The sequence below is a fragment of the Eubalaena glacialis genome, chromosome 8, assembly GCF_028564815.1.
Source record: "Eubalaena glacialis isolate mEubGla1 chromosome 8, mEubGla1.1.hap2.+ XY, whole genome shotgun sequence".
Lineage (NCBI taxonomy): Eukaryota > Metazoa > Chordata > Mammalia > Artiodactyla > Balaenidae > Eubalaena > Eubalaena glacialis.
In genome coordinates this window covers 95805891-95818881 of record NC_083723.1, presented here as the reverse complement: position 1 = coordinate 95818881, position 12991 = coordinate 95805891, and the positions used below count along the sequence as shown (strand labels likewise).

Sequence of the window (12991 nt, the reverse complement as noted above, 5' to 3'; positions counted from 1 at the left end):
TCCTCACTCCACTGCACTATTACAAGGTCTTACCTTACATTTGTCACTTTGAAAAGTAAAGAATCAGTTAGTCATTCCTTTCTGTGTTGAGATTTATTGTAGAAATTTCATGAACTGATACCTCAAAAGTGCTAGAACAGGAGAGAATGATATGAAAAATGTATTGGTGAAGCTTCTAAGTCACCATTTTTCCTGTCTGTCCCACTGGATTCTGATTCCATGATGGCAGGAACTATATGTCTGTTCACCACTGAATCCCTGGCATCTAGTACATAAACATGTGTTGAATTGAATTAAATGGCAAGCTATAAACAACATAAAATATGTTCATCATATTAGGTGGATTCTTATATTGGTGCAGTGTCGTAGCTTAAAGATAACTTTACCTTCCTTTGACAGGTAATTACTAAGCACGTCTTCACTCATCACTGATTACTTTATAATACACAGCCTGTGAAAATTCCCATTTAAGCTTAAGTGTTAAATGGAATTTTTCCTCATATTCAGGTGCATTAGTGGGGCATTTACAGAGCTTAAGATGCTGCTGGCTGCCCATTTCCTTGGATGAGATAAAAGGTCTCAAATAAATGCAGCAGCAGACTCTGTTGCTTTTAGCTGCCACCACATACTCAGTTCTTTTACTCATTGGGGGGGCCTTTTTCATTTACTGTTATCAGTGGGGTTACTGGGTAGTTCATCTGATTTCATCGTTAACATAGCAAAATACTTTTTACCTCCAGTGCTATTTTATGTTATAGGCATGATCTATAAATCTGCATTACCTTTTGGAATATAGATTTGCTAGAATTACTATACTTTTAGGATACACTAAAAAGTACCCTAATTTGAATTAGTTGAAAGTAACAATCAGATTGAATTTGTGAAAATTTTTTTAAAAAGGGAATTTTTTTCTTTCAAAAGAAAGAAAATTGCAGGAAAAAAAATTTTACTTTCTTATTTTGAAATCTTTGACATAATTTAACTACTAACAACAAAGGATTTACCAAATAGACATCCTTTACTTTTTTTGGAAATAGAAAAAAATTATCTCTAATTACCATATTAATGTGTTGCAAGCAAAAGAATGTTTAAGTACTTTAAAATAATGTATTTGCTTACTTCCTTTAAGCTTTCCCCCTGAAACCTATTTTGTGCTAGTGTGGTAAATCTCCTTTTTAAAATATGCAAATTTCATATTCCTAGGGAAAGAGCCCTGTATTATAGACTAGGAGACTTTGGTGCTACCTATTATTATTTCTACTGATTACTAATTGGGTAGTCTTGGGCAAATTAACTTCTCTGGGTCTCTTAAGATATGTGTTTCACCTAGAAATTCCTAAGGTCCCCATGAGTCAATTATGAATGAATGAATTGTTCATTAATCTTACTCTAAGTTTGCAATAACACAACCTGAACTTGATGCCACAGACTCTCTTAAGTTGTCATTTTGAATTTCTGTCATTTAAAAATGTGCCACATTTCTTGTATATATTCTCTGTGTATCAAGTGAGATAATTTGAGTAAAAACCTGGCTTTTAGCTAGTCTATTCTCCCATAGTGCCTGGGGACTGGGTAACCCCTCCCTGGAGAAGTGTGCCTTCCTTTGGCAAGGGAAGGCTGTCTTAATTTTTAAGGAATTGATTTTAATATTTAATAAATCAGTAAGTATATGTTGACCACCTGAGCACTATGCAGTATATAGAAGAAATATAAGACCTAATGCTGTCCTTGGGAAGCAAGATGCATGAGAAATCATCAAACATTTCAAAACAGTGTATGAGCTCTACTGGCTGACGTGCTAACGTTATAGGACTTAGGAAGGTGGTCCAGGTGGGCTTGGAGCAGCCAGGGAGCGCTCTATGAAAGGTGCTGAAGTAGGCCTGAATCTTGAAGGATGGGAAAACTTTCAATCTAAAGGAGTTCGAGGAAAGCCCAGTGCAGCAGATGAGAGTAACTCTTATGAGCAAACAGTCTACACGGCTGTGACATCAGAAAGTCTCTTCAGGAGACGGCCTGATTAGAGGACACGGGTGGAGGGCAGTGGGAAATGAACTTGGGTAGGCTAGCTAGTGCCAGATATGGAAAACCTTGACACGTCTAACCTCAACAACTTTAATTCCACAATAGGATTTGCTAATTTAATGGGACATGCTTTCCTGTGCCAGTCAAACCTGTCCTAGTTATTATGAAAATGTTGAGTAAAACCCTCTGAGATAAGTGGAGAGACATTGTCCTTCCCCGCTTTAGCTTTGCAATCACTGATGCGAGGAAGGGGGAAGCCTTCCAAGTAGATGAATGTGCGGTCTCTAACATTTGCTCTTTAACATTCTTTTCTTCCCTCAATAAATCTGTGTTGTGAATGACAACGTGTAAGTCAGCCAGAGGAGAAACAGCCTATTGGATGACGGGCTTAAGTGAATCTTGCCTTATGCCCTAACGGTCAACATATGGGCTGCTGTCAGCCTGGAGTGGCAGGAATTTCCAAAGATACAGGCCCATCCAGAGAGAGAGAGAGAGAGAGAGAGAGAGAGAGAGAGCGCAAGAGGGAGTGCCCTTTCTCCAGGTCCCTGAGGTGTGGGTCTGGGAACTATTAGCAAAAGCCCTCCATCCTCCTCTGCTGTCAAGAAGATGCATGTCAGGGGAGACAGAAGTGTTTTTGCGCTGGGAACCCTGACTCCACCATTAATTTTATAGCTCTGGGGATGGGATGCTTGATTCTGTAAAGTTCCCTCAGCATTGCTTCACCAAAGGGGCATTATGTGGTCCCAAACTTACGTGATTTAGAAACTCTGATTCTTCATCTTTTTTCCATGCATATGTGAGCTCTTGTGTGAATCAGGGTGAGGAAAACACCTGTGGGAGGAGAGAGGTCCATCTGTCTGGAACCCGTACCTTCCCATGGTTAGAGACTGCCCGGATTTTATGGGCACTGACTCTAGGCAGATGATCTGATGACAGCGCGGTATGAAGATGATAGATGAAGGTTTGGGTCCGCTGAGCCTGAGTCTGCACCACTGTGTCTGGGGACTGGGATCTGCACCCAGGCAGGTCACACATCTGGGCACACTTCACAAACCTAAAGCAAAGGGAAGTCAGGGAGAAGAGCCTCCAACTTGTCACTTCTCTTAAGTGAACTGAGTAAATCAAAGTGTAGTAAGAAATAACATTATAAAGCAATATAAATGATCTTTTAAATAAACATGTTAAATCTGAAGCATCTAAATATGTGTTTATCCATTTAACATATCAATTGGGGAGACTAATATTAGGGCCATTACTCAAAAATATTTTTAAAATTTCTGCTTTGAAGTATTTTTAGAGCCAGCCACACAGGCTTTGTAGATATTGTATGATGCAAATATTTGACCCATAAAGATCAATTTGGCATTTGGAAATGGCACAGAGAATCTTAGAATGAAGTCTGAGAAGAGTTAGGTAAGCGATCGAGCTGTGCCATTTCATTTTTGGTGAGATGCAAATTGGTGCTATAGGCTTTCCTGAACCAGAAAGTTCTGTTTAGGGACGGTTCCTCCCAGAGTCTTCAGTCGTAGCCACATCAGCAACATATATTAGAACCAACTTGGGAGCACACGTGTTTTGGAGATGTGCATTCTGGTATTGCAAAGTATTTAGTCTGTCTCATTCCTCAAAAAGGTGACAGGAATCCAACAGGAATATCAGTACAGGAAAAATGCAGTGTAAGCTACAAATACCATGTTAACAAGCCTTGTTCACTTTCTCACAAAACTTCGGGTGTCCTAATTGTCTACGGCATATCAGGCATTGGAGGAAAAGGTCCCCTCCAAAAGAGTTATATGTCAGGACCTTTGCGAGTTCTTCAGTTAATAAAATAATGAAGGGAGAGAACAGGAAATCTGCTAAAGCACTGATCACACACTGTTACACATGAGCCTGCTTTCTGGGGCCTGGCGGGACACGAGGCCAAATCACAAGGTCAAGAGCTCCATCTCTGGAGTCAGACAAGGCTTCTCCAAATCCTGACCCTGCCACCTGCTTGCTGTGTGATCCCGGGCAAGTCACTTAACCCCTCTGACCTTCTGTTTCCTCATTTCCAAAACAGTGATGATAATAGTACCTACTTTATAAGCACTTATGAGAATTAAATGAGATAATGCAGGCAAAGGCTTATCACAGGGCCTGGCCTGTGTAAGTGCTCCACAAATATTGGCCCCAGTTATGAACAAAAAGGAGAGAAAGAGGATAAAAAAGAAGGTAGAGGAGGAAAAAAGAAAGAAGAGGGAAAAAGAGAAGAAAAGAAAGGATGAAAGAACTTCAGCTCTATCTGGCTTTGAAAATGTGAAAACTGGCTCTTCTGGTAGGTGTAGCTGGCTTTATTTCCCCAGGGCTCTTGTTATGGCCTAGGTGGGGTCATCAGATCATCTAATGAGTGACTCATTACTTAATAAGTTGGTATATTATTTAGAAAAAGAGATCTAAAAGTATATGTCGCAAATATTCAGAACCAAACAAGGAGCCAGGTCATAAAACTCAGTGGCTCCTTTTCATAAAGCACATGTGAGCGCTCTCTCTCTCTTTCTCTCTCTCTCACACACATATATGTGTATAATCTTGTCTATATATATATATACACGTATAGTCTTGATTCTTTTTATTTCAAGAATAATGGTGATGGTGATGTTTTCTGTCTTGCAAACGCTAATGGGAAGTCCTTAAGACAGTAGAGCCCTATTGCTATCAATAATAATGAGTCCTTATTATAATTTCAATACAGGAAGCAAAACCAACAAGTTTTGGGTAGCTTCTGCACTCTGGCAAACTCTCTTTTCAGGGTTTTGATGAAATGGCTCTATATTCTGCTCAAATGGCAGCAAGTGTCAAAACTGCCCTTCCTCCCTGCAGTCTGTCATCAGATCTAATGAGATCCAAACCCCAAAGCAGGGCCAGTTTGTAGTCCTTCACTAGGCAGCCTCGTCCTCCCCTCGGCTGGCCCATCCTGGTGCCGCTGACCCCTCAGAGGGGCCATTGCTGCTCCAGGCTGCCACCCCACAGCGTTCTCACATCAGTGGCTCTCAACCTTCAAAAACCCGTCTCACATTTTCTTCTGGGCCTTCATTATGCCCTGTTTGGGCAGCCAGTGGAGAGTGGTAGCTTCAGATTCATCGTGAATTCCAGCATTGTGTAGCTGAACACTGAACTGCTGAGAGAGCTCAGTGCCAGAGTCTTTGTCTCCTTTTCTGAAACCACTTCCTAGTTAAGCTCTTGCCAGCGGCCATCACTTTGCTCCCCTCAGAGTTTGGATGGTGTTGAGGCCACTTCACTGAACAACCTTCTGTTCAGTTGGAGTCTAGTTCAGTTTGCTGCATTTGGGGGACAAAACCCACCAGGACCATTAGTCCAGGCTGAGTTAGACCACAAGATTCGACCTCCTTAGGCTTGCAAGCCGCCAGGGAAAGACCACGGAGTTCCATGTCAGTAAAAGGCCCCCAGCCTGATTCAGGAATGAGACATTTGGCCTCCCTGTCCTGGGCCCTGGGCCCCACAGCCCCAAAGGGGATAAAGAATTCTAATTGCATGGTAACGTATTTATATTCTGATAAATGCATATCAGTGGCAGTAAGGAATTCTTATTGATGTGCAGGGCTTATGAACAAAACACATAAAAGGTAAAAACTCAGTTACCTCTGAGATGGCAGGTGAGAGCACTTTTCACACCCCCTAGGGGTCTCATTCACACCCAAGGCTTCAGTTGCCACCTCTGCCAAAGATTTCCTAATCGGCATCTCCATCCTGACCTCTCTCCTGAGTCCCAGAGAGGATTTTCAGTGACCATTCCTACCTGTATGGCACACAGTCACAGCCAACTCAGCATGCTGAAAACTAAGCTGGTTATCTTTCCCCGAAGCCTGCCCCTCCCAGGCGTCCCCCACCTCAGGGAATGTCCCCCGCGTAACCCCGGCACTCCCGCCAGAAGCCTGGGGGCGCCTCTCCACTCCCCTCATCCTCTCAGCCACTTGCCCAGTCAATCACCACGTCCCGAGGTGCAGCCGCCTCAGCTTCCCTCGAGTCCGTTAACCTCTCCCATTCCCACTACCACTGTCTCCATCCAGGCCACATCGTGTCCTGCCCAGAGTGCTTTATTGGTTTCTAACTGGTCTCCTGGCCTTCACCCTGGCCCCCTTCAATCCAGTCACCCATAGTGATTCTTCTGAAATACAAGTCAAATCCCGTCTCCCTTTTGTGTAATAACTCTCAGTAGCAGTCCTCTGCCCTTGGTTAAAATGTAAACCCCTTGACCTGGACACACGGCCTTCCACAGGCAGCTTCTGCCCACGTCACTGGCTCATCTCCTGCCACTGTCCCCTTTGAGCACTGCCCTCCAGCTGCGGCCAACACTTTTCCAAGTCTTTGCGTCTGTGGCCTTAGCTGCTGTCTCCTGCTCCTCTCCCTCCTTCCCCTCCCCCTTCTCTTCTTGTTATTGAAATATAAAATGCATCCAGCAACGTGCATGTACCACACGTGTACAGCTAAGTGAACTGTCTCAAATGAGCACCCCCAGGTAACATGTGCCCAGATCAGGAACCTGAAGAGAACGGTATTCCAGAAGCCTCCTTCAGGCCCCTTTTCACTACCTCCCCAAGAGATATCACTACCCTGACTTCTAATAGCACAGACTAGTTTTCCCCACTTTTGTACCTTATATAAATGAAAACCTACACAATGTATCAGGTAACTCCTGCTGCATAGCAAACCACCAATCAACATTAATGGCCTGAAATCACCTTAAAGTTCCACCTTCAGCTTCATCACTCCTTGCAGCTCTGCTCTTTTGTCCACTTCATCACCAAGCTTCTTGCAAACTGCCCACACTCTATCATCACCTGGCCTCTCCTCCTGTTCACTCTTCAATCCACTGCACCCATCCGTATTGTTCCACTGAAGCTGCTGTCATCAAAAGGCACGAGTTACCTCCTTATTGTTGAACCAGATGAACAGTTTTCAGTCTTTTCCTACTTGACACTCCCCACCATCCAACTCACCCTTTAATTCAGTGAGTCACCAAGACCTAGTGATTCTTCCTCTTCAACCCATCCTGTATTTGTCCTACTTCTGTCTCCACTCATTATCTCTTGCCTGGACTAATCCAACAGCCTCAAGATACCTCCCTGCCCCAAGCCACTCTTCCAGATTTATCATTTCAACATATTTTTCCCTGAATAGAAATCTGGACTGGCTCACCCCCACCATGGAATAAAATCCAAATTGCAGCAAGGCAGGAAGACTCTTTGACCTGTTGCTCCAACCTCTCTTTCCGTGCTTTTTGCCTAACACACACCCTCTGCCTCGGCCACGTTGAATCTGCACAGTCTCTTGTGTCCTTGACCTCTGAATTTCTGCTGGGAGGTTCTCTCTTGCCAGAAATGCCTGTCACCCCATTCTCCCCTTCAAATCTTCTATCCATCCTTCACGTCATATCTGTAATGCCACCTCCTCTACAAAACCATTAACAGCTCCTTTTCTGATCCTGTTTTCTACTATTATTACTAATAACTATCATTATTATAATATGCTTGGCTTACCCCCCCTAGAACATAAACTCCTCGAGGCAGGCAGGATCTTTGCTTTGTTCACTGATACAGCAACCCAAGCTCCCAGAACTGTGCCTAGCACATAGTAGGCACTCTTGTTAAACACTTGTTAAGTGAATGAATGGTTAACATTTATTGAGCACTTATTATGCCAGGCGCTTCCAGGCAGAATCTCATTCAGTCCCCACCACGTCCCTATGAGGAAGGAACCGTTTTTATCCCAGTTTTGCATAGGAGGAAACTGAAGCTTAATGAGATTAAGTAACGTGCCCAAGGTCACACAGTTGATATATGGTAAAGCTAGGATTTGAACCCTGATTTGTCCAAGCCCTAAATAACCTCTCTCTACTGTCTTGAGCTTTGCAGTGGTGTTTTCACAAAACTCTACCATTGGCTACAGTAGGTCTTCAGCAAATGGAGCAGTTATCTTGAAGTAGTGGAAATAACTCTTTACATATTTATCTCTTCATCATATCATGAGTTCCCTGAGAATAGGAAGTGAATCCTAATTCTTTTATTTCCTCATGGCCACCGCCAGAAACCCCAGGTAGCCGCACAGTGTCTCACACATGTTTGCGTTCGCTAAACGTTTACTGAATTAAGTAAAGGGGTCTGCTGTTAAGAGAGGCAGCATGTGGCAGCCAGTCTTTTTTGCACAGTCAGGAATTCTGAGTACTGTCCCAATGGTTGCCCCGAATCCAGGCCCGGCTGCTGTTGCTTCCAACGCTTTGCTTCTTCAGCACGATGGAGGCTCAGGGCCATCCCTGGCTGACCCACCCGCCACCCTGACTCCGGCCCTTCGCCGTCCTTCCTGCCCTTATGAAATTGCCCTGCCTGTCTTCCTGATGTCAGTGGTCTGATCACGCAGAGCAAGTCCTGCCCCTCCTACTCCTCTTCTTGACCCCATGCCCTGCTTGAACCTGGCTGCTTCCCTGGTCATTCTTGACAGGCAGGGCAACATGACATTTATATAGATAATTGGAACACAGGGCGGAATGTGATAAGCACAGAGTCACGAGGCATTGCAGGAGTTATGAAGAGGGAAAAATTCCTAGTTAACTGATGGAGGAATGGAAAATGAAGCCACTGTCTTTTTCATCCCGATAAAAGGTGGGGTTTTTTTGTTTTGTTTTGTTTTTAATAAAGAGTTTAGCTTCTTTAGGTTCGCTGGTTATTTAGGATTGTCAATTGCAAGTAATAGAAACTTGAGTGCTTTAAGCTGAAAGGTGAAATTTATTATAAGGATACAGTCTCTCGAGGTATCCAAAGGTTGGAATGCAGCCAGACCTCAGAGAGAAATGTCCAGAAAATAGTCCAGGGTCTGGGCAGCATTCTCTTTCCATGTCTTATCCTCACTGTCTCTGTACATCTGCCTCGTTCTCGTCTCTCTGTGATGTCTTCTCGTCCACAGACCTCATCGTGGTACATGGCTGCCAATGGCTGCTGTGTTTATACTTGGAATTTGTACTGTCCCCATCAGAACCACAAATCCTCAGGGAAATCTACCTCATTGGCCCAGCTCGAGTCCGGTGCTCACCCCTGGCCCAGTCACCTGCTGCCAACAGAGCAGGGTCACGTTGTTCACCATGGCTGCCAGGCGCCCTGCTCTGTGCAGAAAGGATCCTTGTAAGCTGAGCAGACTCTCTAGAAGTGTCCATTACACTTGGTTCTGTTACCAGATAAGGCTCTTGTAAAAGAACTCTGGGTGCCTCCCCAAGAAAAGAACAATTAAGAGGCTTCCTAGCTTTGAGATTCTTTGAGAAACAAATACATAAAGATGAATTGCCATACAGCAAGCATCATCCTAATTAACTAAGACAATGTCCACTAGTCATTTCTAACAGGCTTTTAATACCAGTTTTGTTTATCAAAGACCTAGAATCCTGGCTTCAACCAGGTGTCTCATGTACATCTAGATGACCCACTAGACCAAAGCACGGAAGATAAACCCGGCTGGGCATTGCTCCCTCCTCAAGGCCTTACACAAATGATGCCCACACCTGCCCTTCGGCAACCAGAGTTCTCTTGTCTTTCTAATAAGCCAGTGTAATCAGATCCGGGGAGACAAAATCCCCACCATTGGAGGGTTCCATACCCCAACAAATTCCAGCAGAGCTAACTTTGGCCACTGCTTCCATAATGTGATTTAAGGCTGGGAGAGAGAGGACTAGTACGGCTCCTTCTTTCATCCTGATCTGGCCTTGCCCATTCAGTGACCCATCAATCTAAGGCTGGGTAAGGATAATCTGAAAAGCTTATCCAACTTAGAAGTGGGAATGCTGGAGTCAGGATGTCCAAGGCGGCTCCAAAGCTTCACGTCCATTCTTCCTGGACGTGGTGCTCACTGCTGTTGCTCCCAGGGTAGACAAGTGCTCCGTGGGTCCACAGAATTGGTGGCACAGCCCCGGGATGTGGTGAGGTGGCATCAGGGCCCCGTCCTGGAGGATGACCCCGTAACTCTTCCTCTCGAAGCATACAGTGTTCCACCCACACCATTTCAGTGACACCCCCTGGCTTGTCTTCCAGGCTCCCCGGGTACAGCAGGCCGTGTGTGCAACCTGACTTCCCGAGGCATGGACAGCTGCGAAGTCATGTGCTGTGGGAGAGGCTATGACACCTCCCGCGTCACCCGGATGACCAAGTGCGAGTGTAAGTTCCACTGGTGCTGTGCTGTGCGCTGCCAGGACTGCCTGGAAGCCCTGGATGTGCACACGTGCAAGGCCCCGAAGAGCCCCGACTGGGCGGCTCCCACATGACCCCAGCGGAGGTCACCATCCACCTTCCCTCCCACAAGGACTCCATTGGATCTGCAAGGATGCTGGGCTCTTGGGTTCCCTCTGGGAGATGTTTCCTTAGGCATGTGGCCTTTGTCTCTACGGAAGCCTCTTCCCGCTCCCTGGGGGCCCAGGAAGGGGCCCACACGCTGCACGTTAAGCACGCCCTGTTTTCTCCGACTTCCGGCATCCTGAGGCACGTCTCCTCCTGGTCATGACAGGCTGTTAGAGGCGGGAGGGGTGGTGGGCCCAGACCACTGTCTCTACCCACCTAGACATTTCCTCTTCTACAACAGCTGGCCAGAGGGAAAAAGAGTGTCTCAAAGGAGCTTCCTCTGTGTTTTCCAACAAATGTTCACAGTTAGGAAATTCCATACTTCTGTCCGGACGGTAAAGTATAGAAAGCAGGATAAACCCCTACTGAATTAACTTTAATTCTTGAAAAGACCAAGCAAGGCTTTTGCCTGATCAAGTGATTTGCACAGCCACCACCTCTGGGGTGATTGGTAATTGGCTGGAGAAAAATGGCTTTCAATAAACTTTAGGTTTCAAATGCACGCATTTCAAGGCATTTGTTGCCATGTTAAAATCTGACGTGACAAGGTGGGTCTGTTGTCCTTTGGTACAGTTTGGAGTCTGTGCAATAGCAAAAGCCTCAGAAAGTGATTGCTTTGCATTACTGTCCACTCAATATAAAGAACTTTTTAGGGAATGAGATCACTTAGAATCTGAAGGGAATTTAAAGGAAAACTGATGATCTGGCAGTCTTCTGTAACTGTTGAGTGAAGATGGAGGAAAGTAACCTAGTGAGTGGAATGTCAGAAAACACGTCTGTACAGATAAGGGGGAAGGGGGGGAATGAAATTCCTACCTGGTATGATGCTTGTGGCCCATGGAATTCTGTAACTGAAATGGCTTTAAGAATGAAAACTTTGGGGATGACAAGACCAGGGAACCAAAATGCTGACAGAGAGGTTTCCAGAGCGAGGTCACGCCTGGACAGCCCCTACCATAAGTGGACAACTAAAAGAAGTCGGCCGTGTGCGCAAAGGGGCATCAACTAGTTCCTGTCACCCTTCAAGCACATTGTAAAGACCTGTCATATTTAATTGTGTTCATTTGACGCTTACAAGATGACAAGATACCATAGCCTAAAGCAAATAACACATAGCCTTGCTTATAAAGTTGGTAACCCTAGTGTATTATATTGCAAACAAATCGTAACTTGGAGACTATATTTAAGGGACCCAGCTGTAATTATGGGAACATCAATATGCAAATTGTGGCCGGCTTCTGCCCTAAACCGAAAGATGACATCCAAGGAAAATGGAGAGGCTGCCTGCCCCATTTTATCAGATGAAAGATGTATCAGATGAAAGAAGGGTGAAATACACGAAGGTACTCCTCATCCCCCCTCCAGTTAGGTTCTAGTTCTGTGATCTCTTCACAGAGCTACATTAACTAACAGGATGATTCATTACAGGCATCTGGTGTCAAATTACTGATGCTTGCTTACCCTTTGATACTTTGGCCTTCAGGTTCTCTATCCTTGATTTAGAGCAGGACATTTACACCAAGCCTCTTGGAAATCAACCCTCTGGAGTGCTTTGTCATAATGATATTTGCCTCCTAGCTTTCTTAAAAATGACAGAATTCATCTCTTTTCACTCACTCCCAAACCCTAAAATTAATTGTCTAATTTTTCCAAAGTGGCTCTTCCTTCTTTTTATTCTATGGATTCAGAGGGTGGGAGGAGTGGAGCGTGGTGGTGGCTGCTCTGAGCCCAGTGTGGGTCTGGGGGTGAGGAGGGGGTGGTGAGTGGGAGGCCGAACAGGTGAGCTCAGTCTTAGTTACACTGAAGCTTGCTGTGGGAGGATGGAGGGACTTTCTTGGGGGTCCCAAAGCCATCAGCCCCCCTTCCTGCTGGATGAACTGTGAAGTCATAAGTCCATGGATATATTTCAACATGGAAAGGATCTTAGAGGACATCTTAGCTCGCCTCAGCCTGTATCTGGGGAAACTGAGACCAAGAGAAGTGAAGGGATCTGTACAAATACCAGCCGTTACCCCGACACTCCCACAAACAGGACCACACTCTAAGAGTCTTCAAGAAAGTTAAGCACTTTATCTATTAAATGAAACTAGTTTGTCTCAGAATTAACTTGGTGGATTCTAAGCAATTTTAGCATCTTGAGGGGATGTTCATTGTTTGTTTGTTTGTTTATCCCTGGCATGCTTAGATCTGACTTTCTTCTTATGCTGAAATGCATCCTTCCTGATAAGGAGCAAGGGGCAAGGCACGTCCATGTCCCCTTGCTCATAAACTGCCTCTTGCTGCATAAATTGTCCTATTTTGTAAGAGAGACTATGGCAGCCATCTCCAGTGGCAGTAGATGAAGCCACTGTGGAGAGTAAAATAAGAGAGTGAAATATTTTTCTCTGCTTTTACTTCTGAAAGAGAAAATCTCCAAATTTTTAAAAAGGTGAAGATAATTTCAAACTTATTTTCTTTAGGGCTTGGTACAGGATCAATATTTCATGACTCTAAAAGATACTAAACTCTTGATTATCCAGGCTTTTAAGGGACTGTATGGCATGAATTACCCAAAATAAAATAATGAGGTAATCCATTCAGGTCAAATCCCCTTA

At 44.7% G+C, this 12991-nt stretch overlaps 1 protein-coding gene across 1 annotated transcript in view; it reads left to right on the top strand.

Annotated features, from left to right (window-relative positions):
- The window catches only part of WNT2 (Wnt family member 2), a 41628-nt gene extending 31304 nt beyond the window's left edge, over positions 1 to 10324 (top strand). The window contains exon 5 of the mRNA XM_061197972.1: positions 10095 to 10324. Within this exon, the coding sequence (XP_061053955.1) occupies positions 10095 to 10324 (230 nt within the window). The remainder of the gene's footprint in view (positions 1 to 10094) is intronic.
- Positions 10325 to 12991: the final 2667 nt, after the last annotated feature.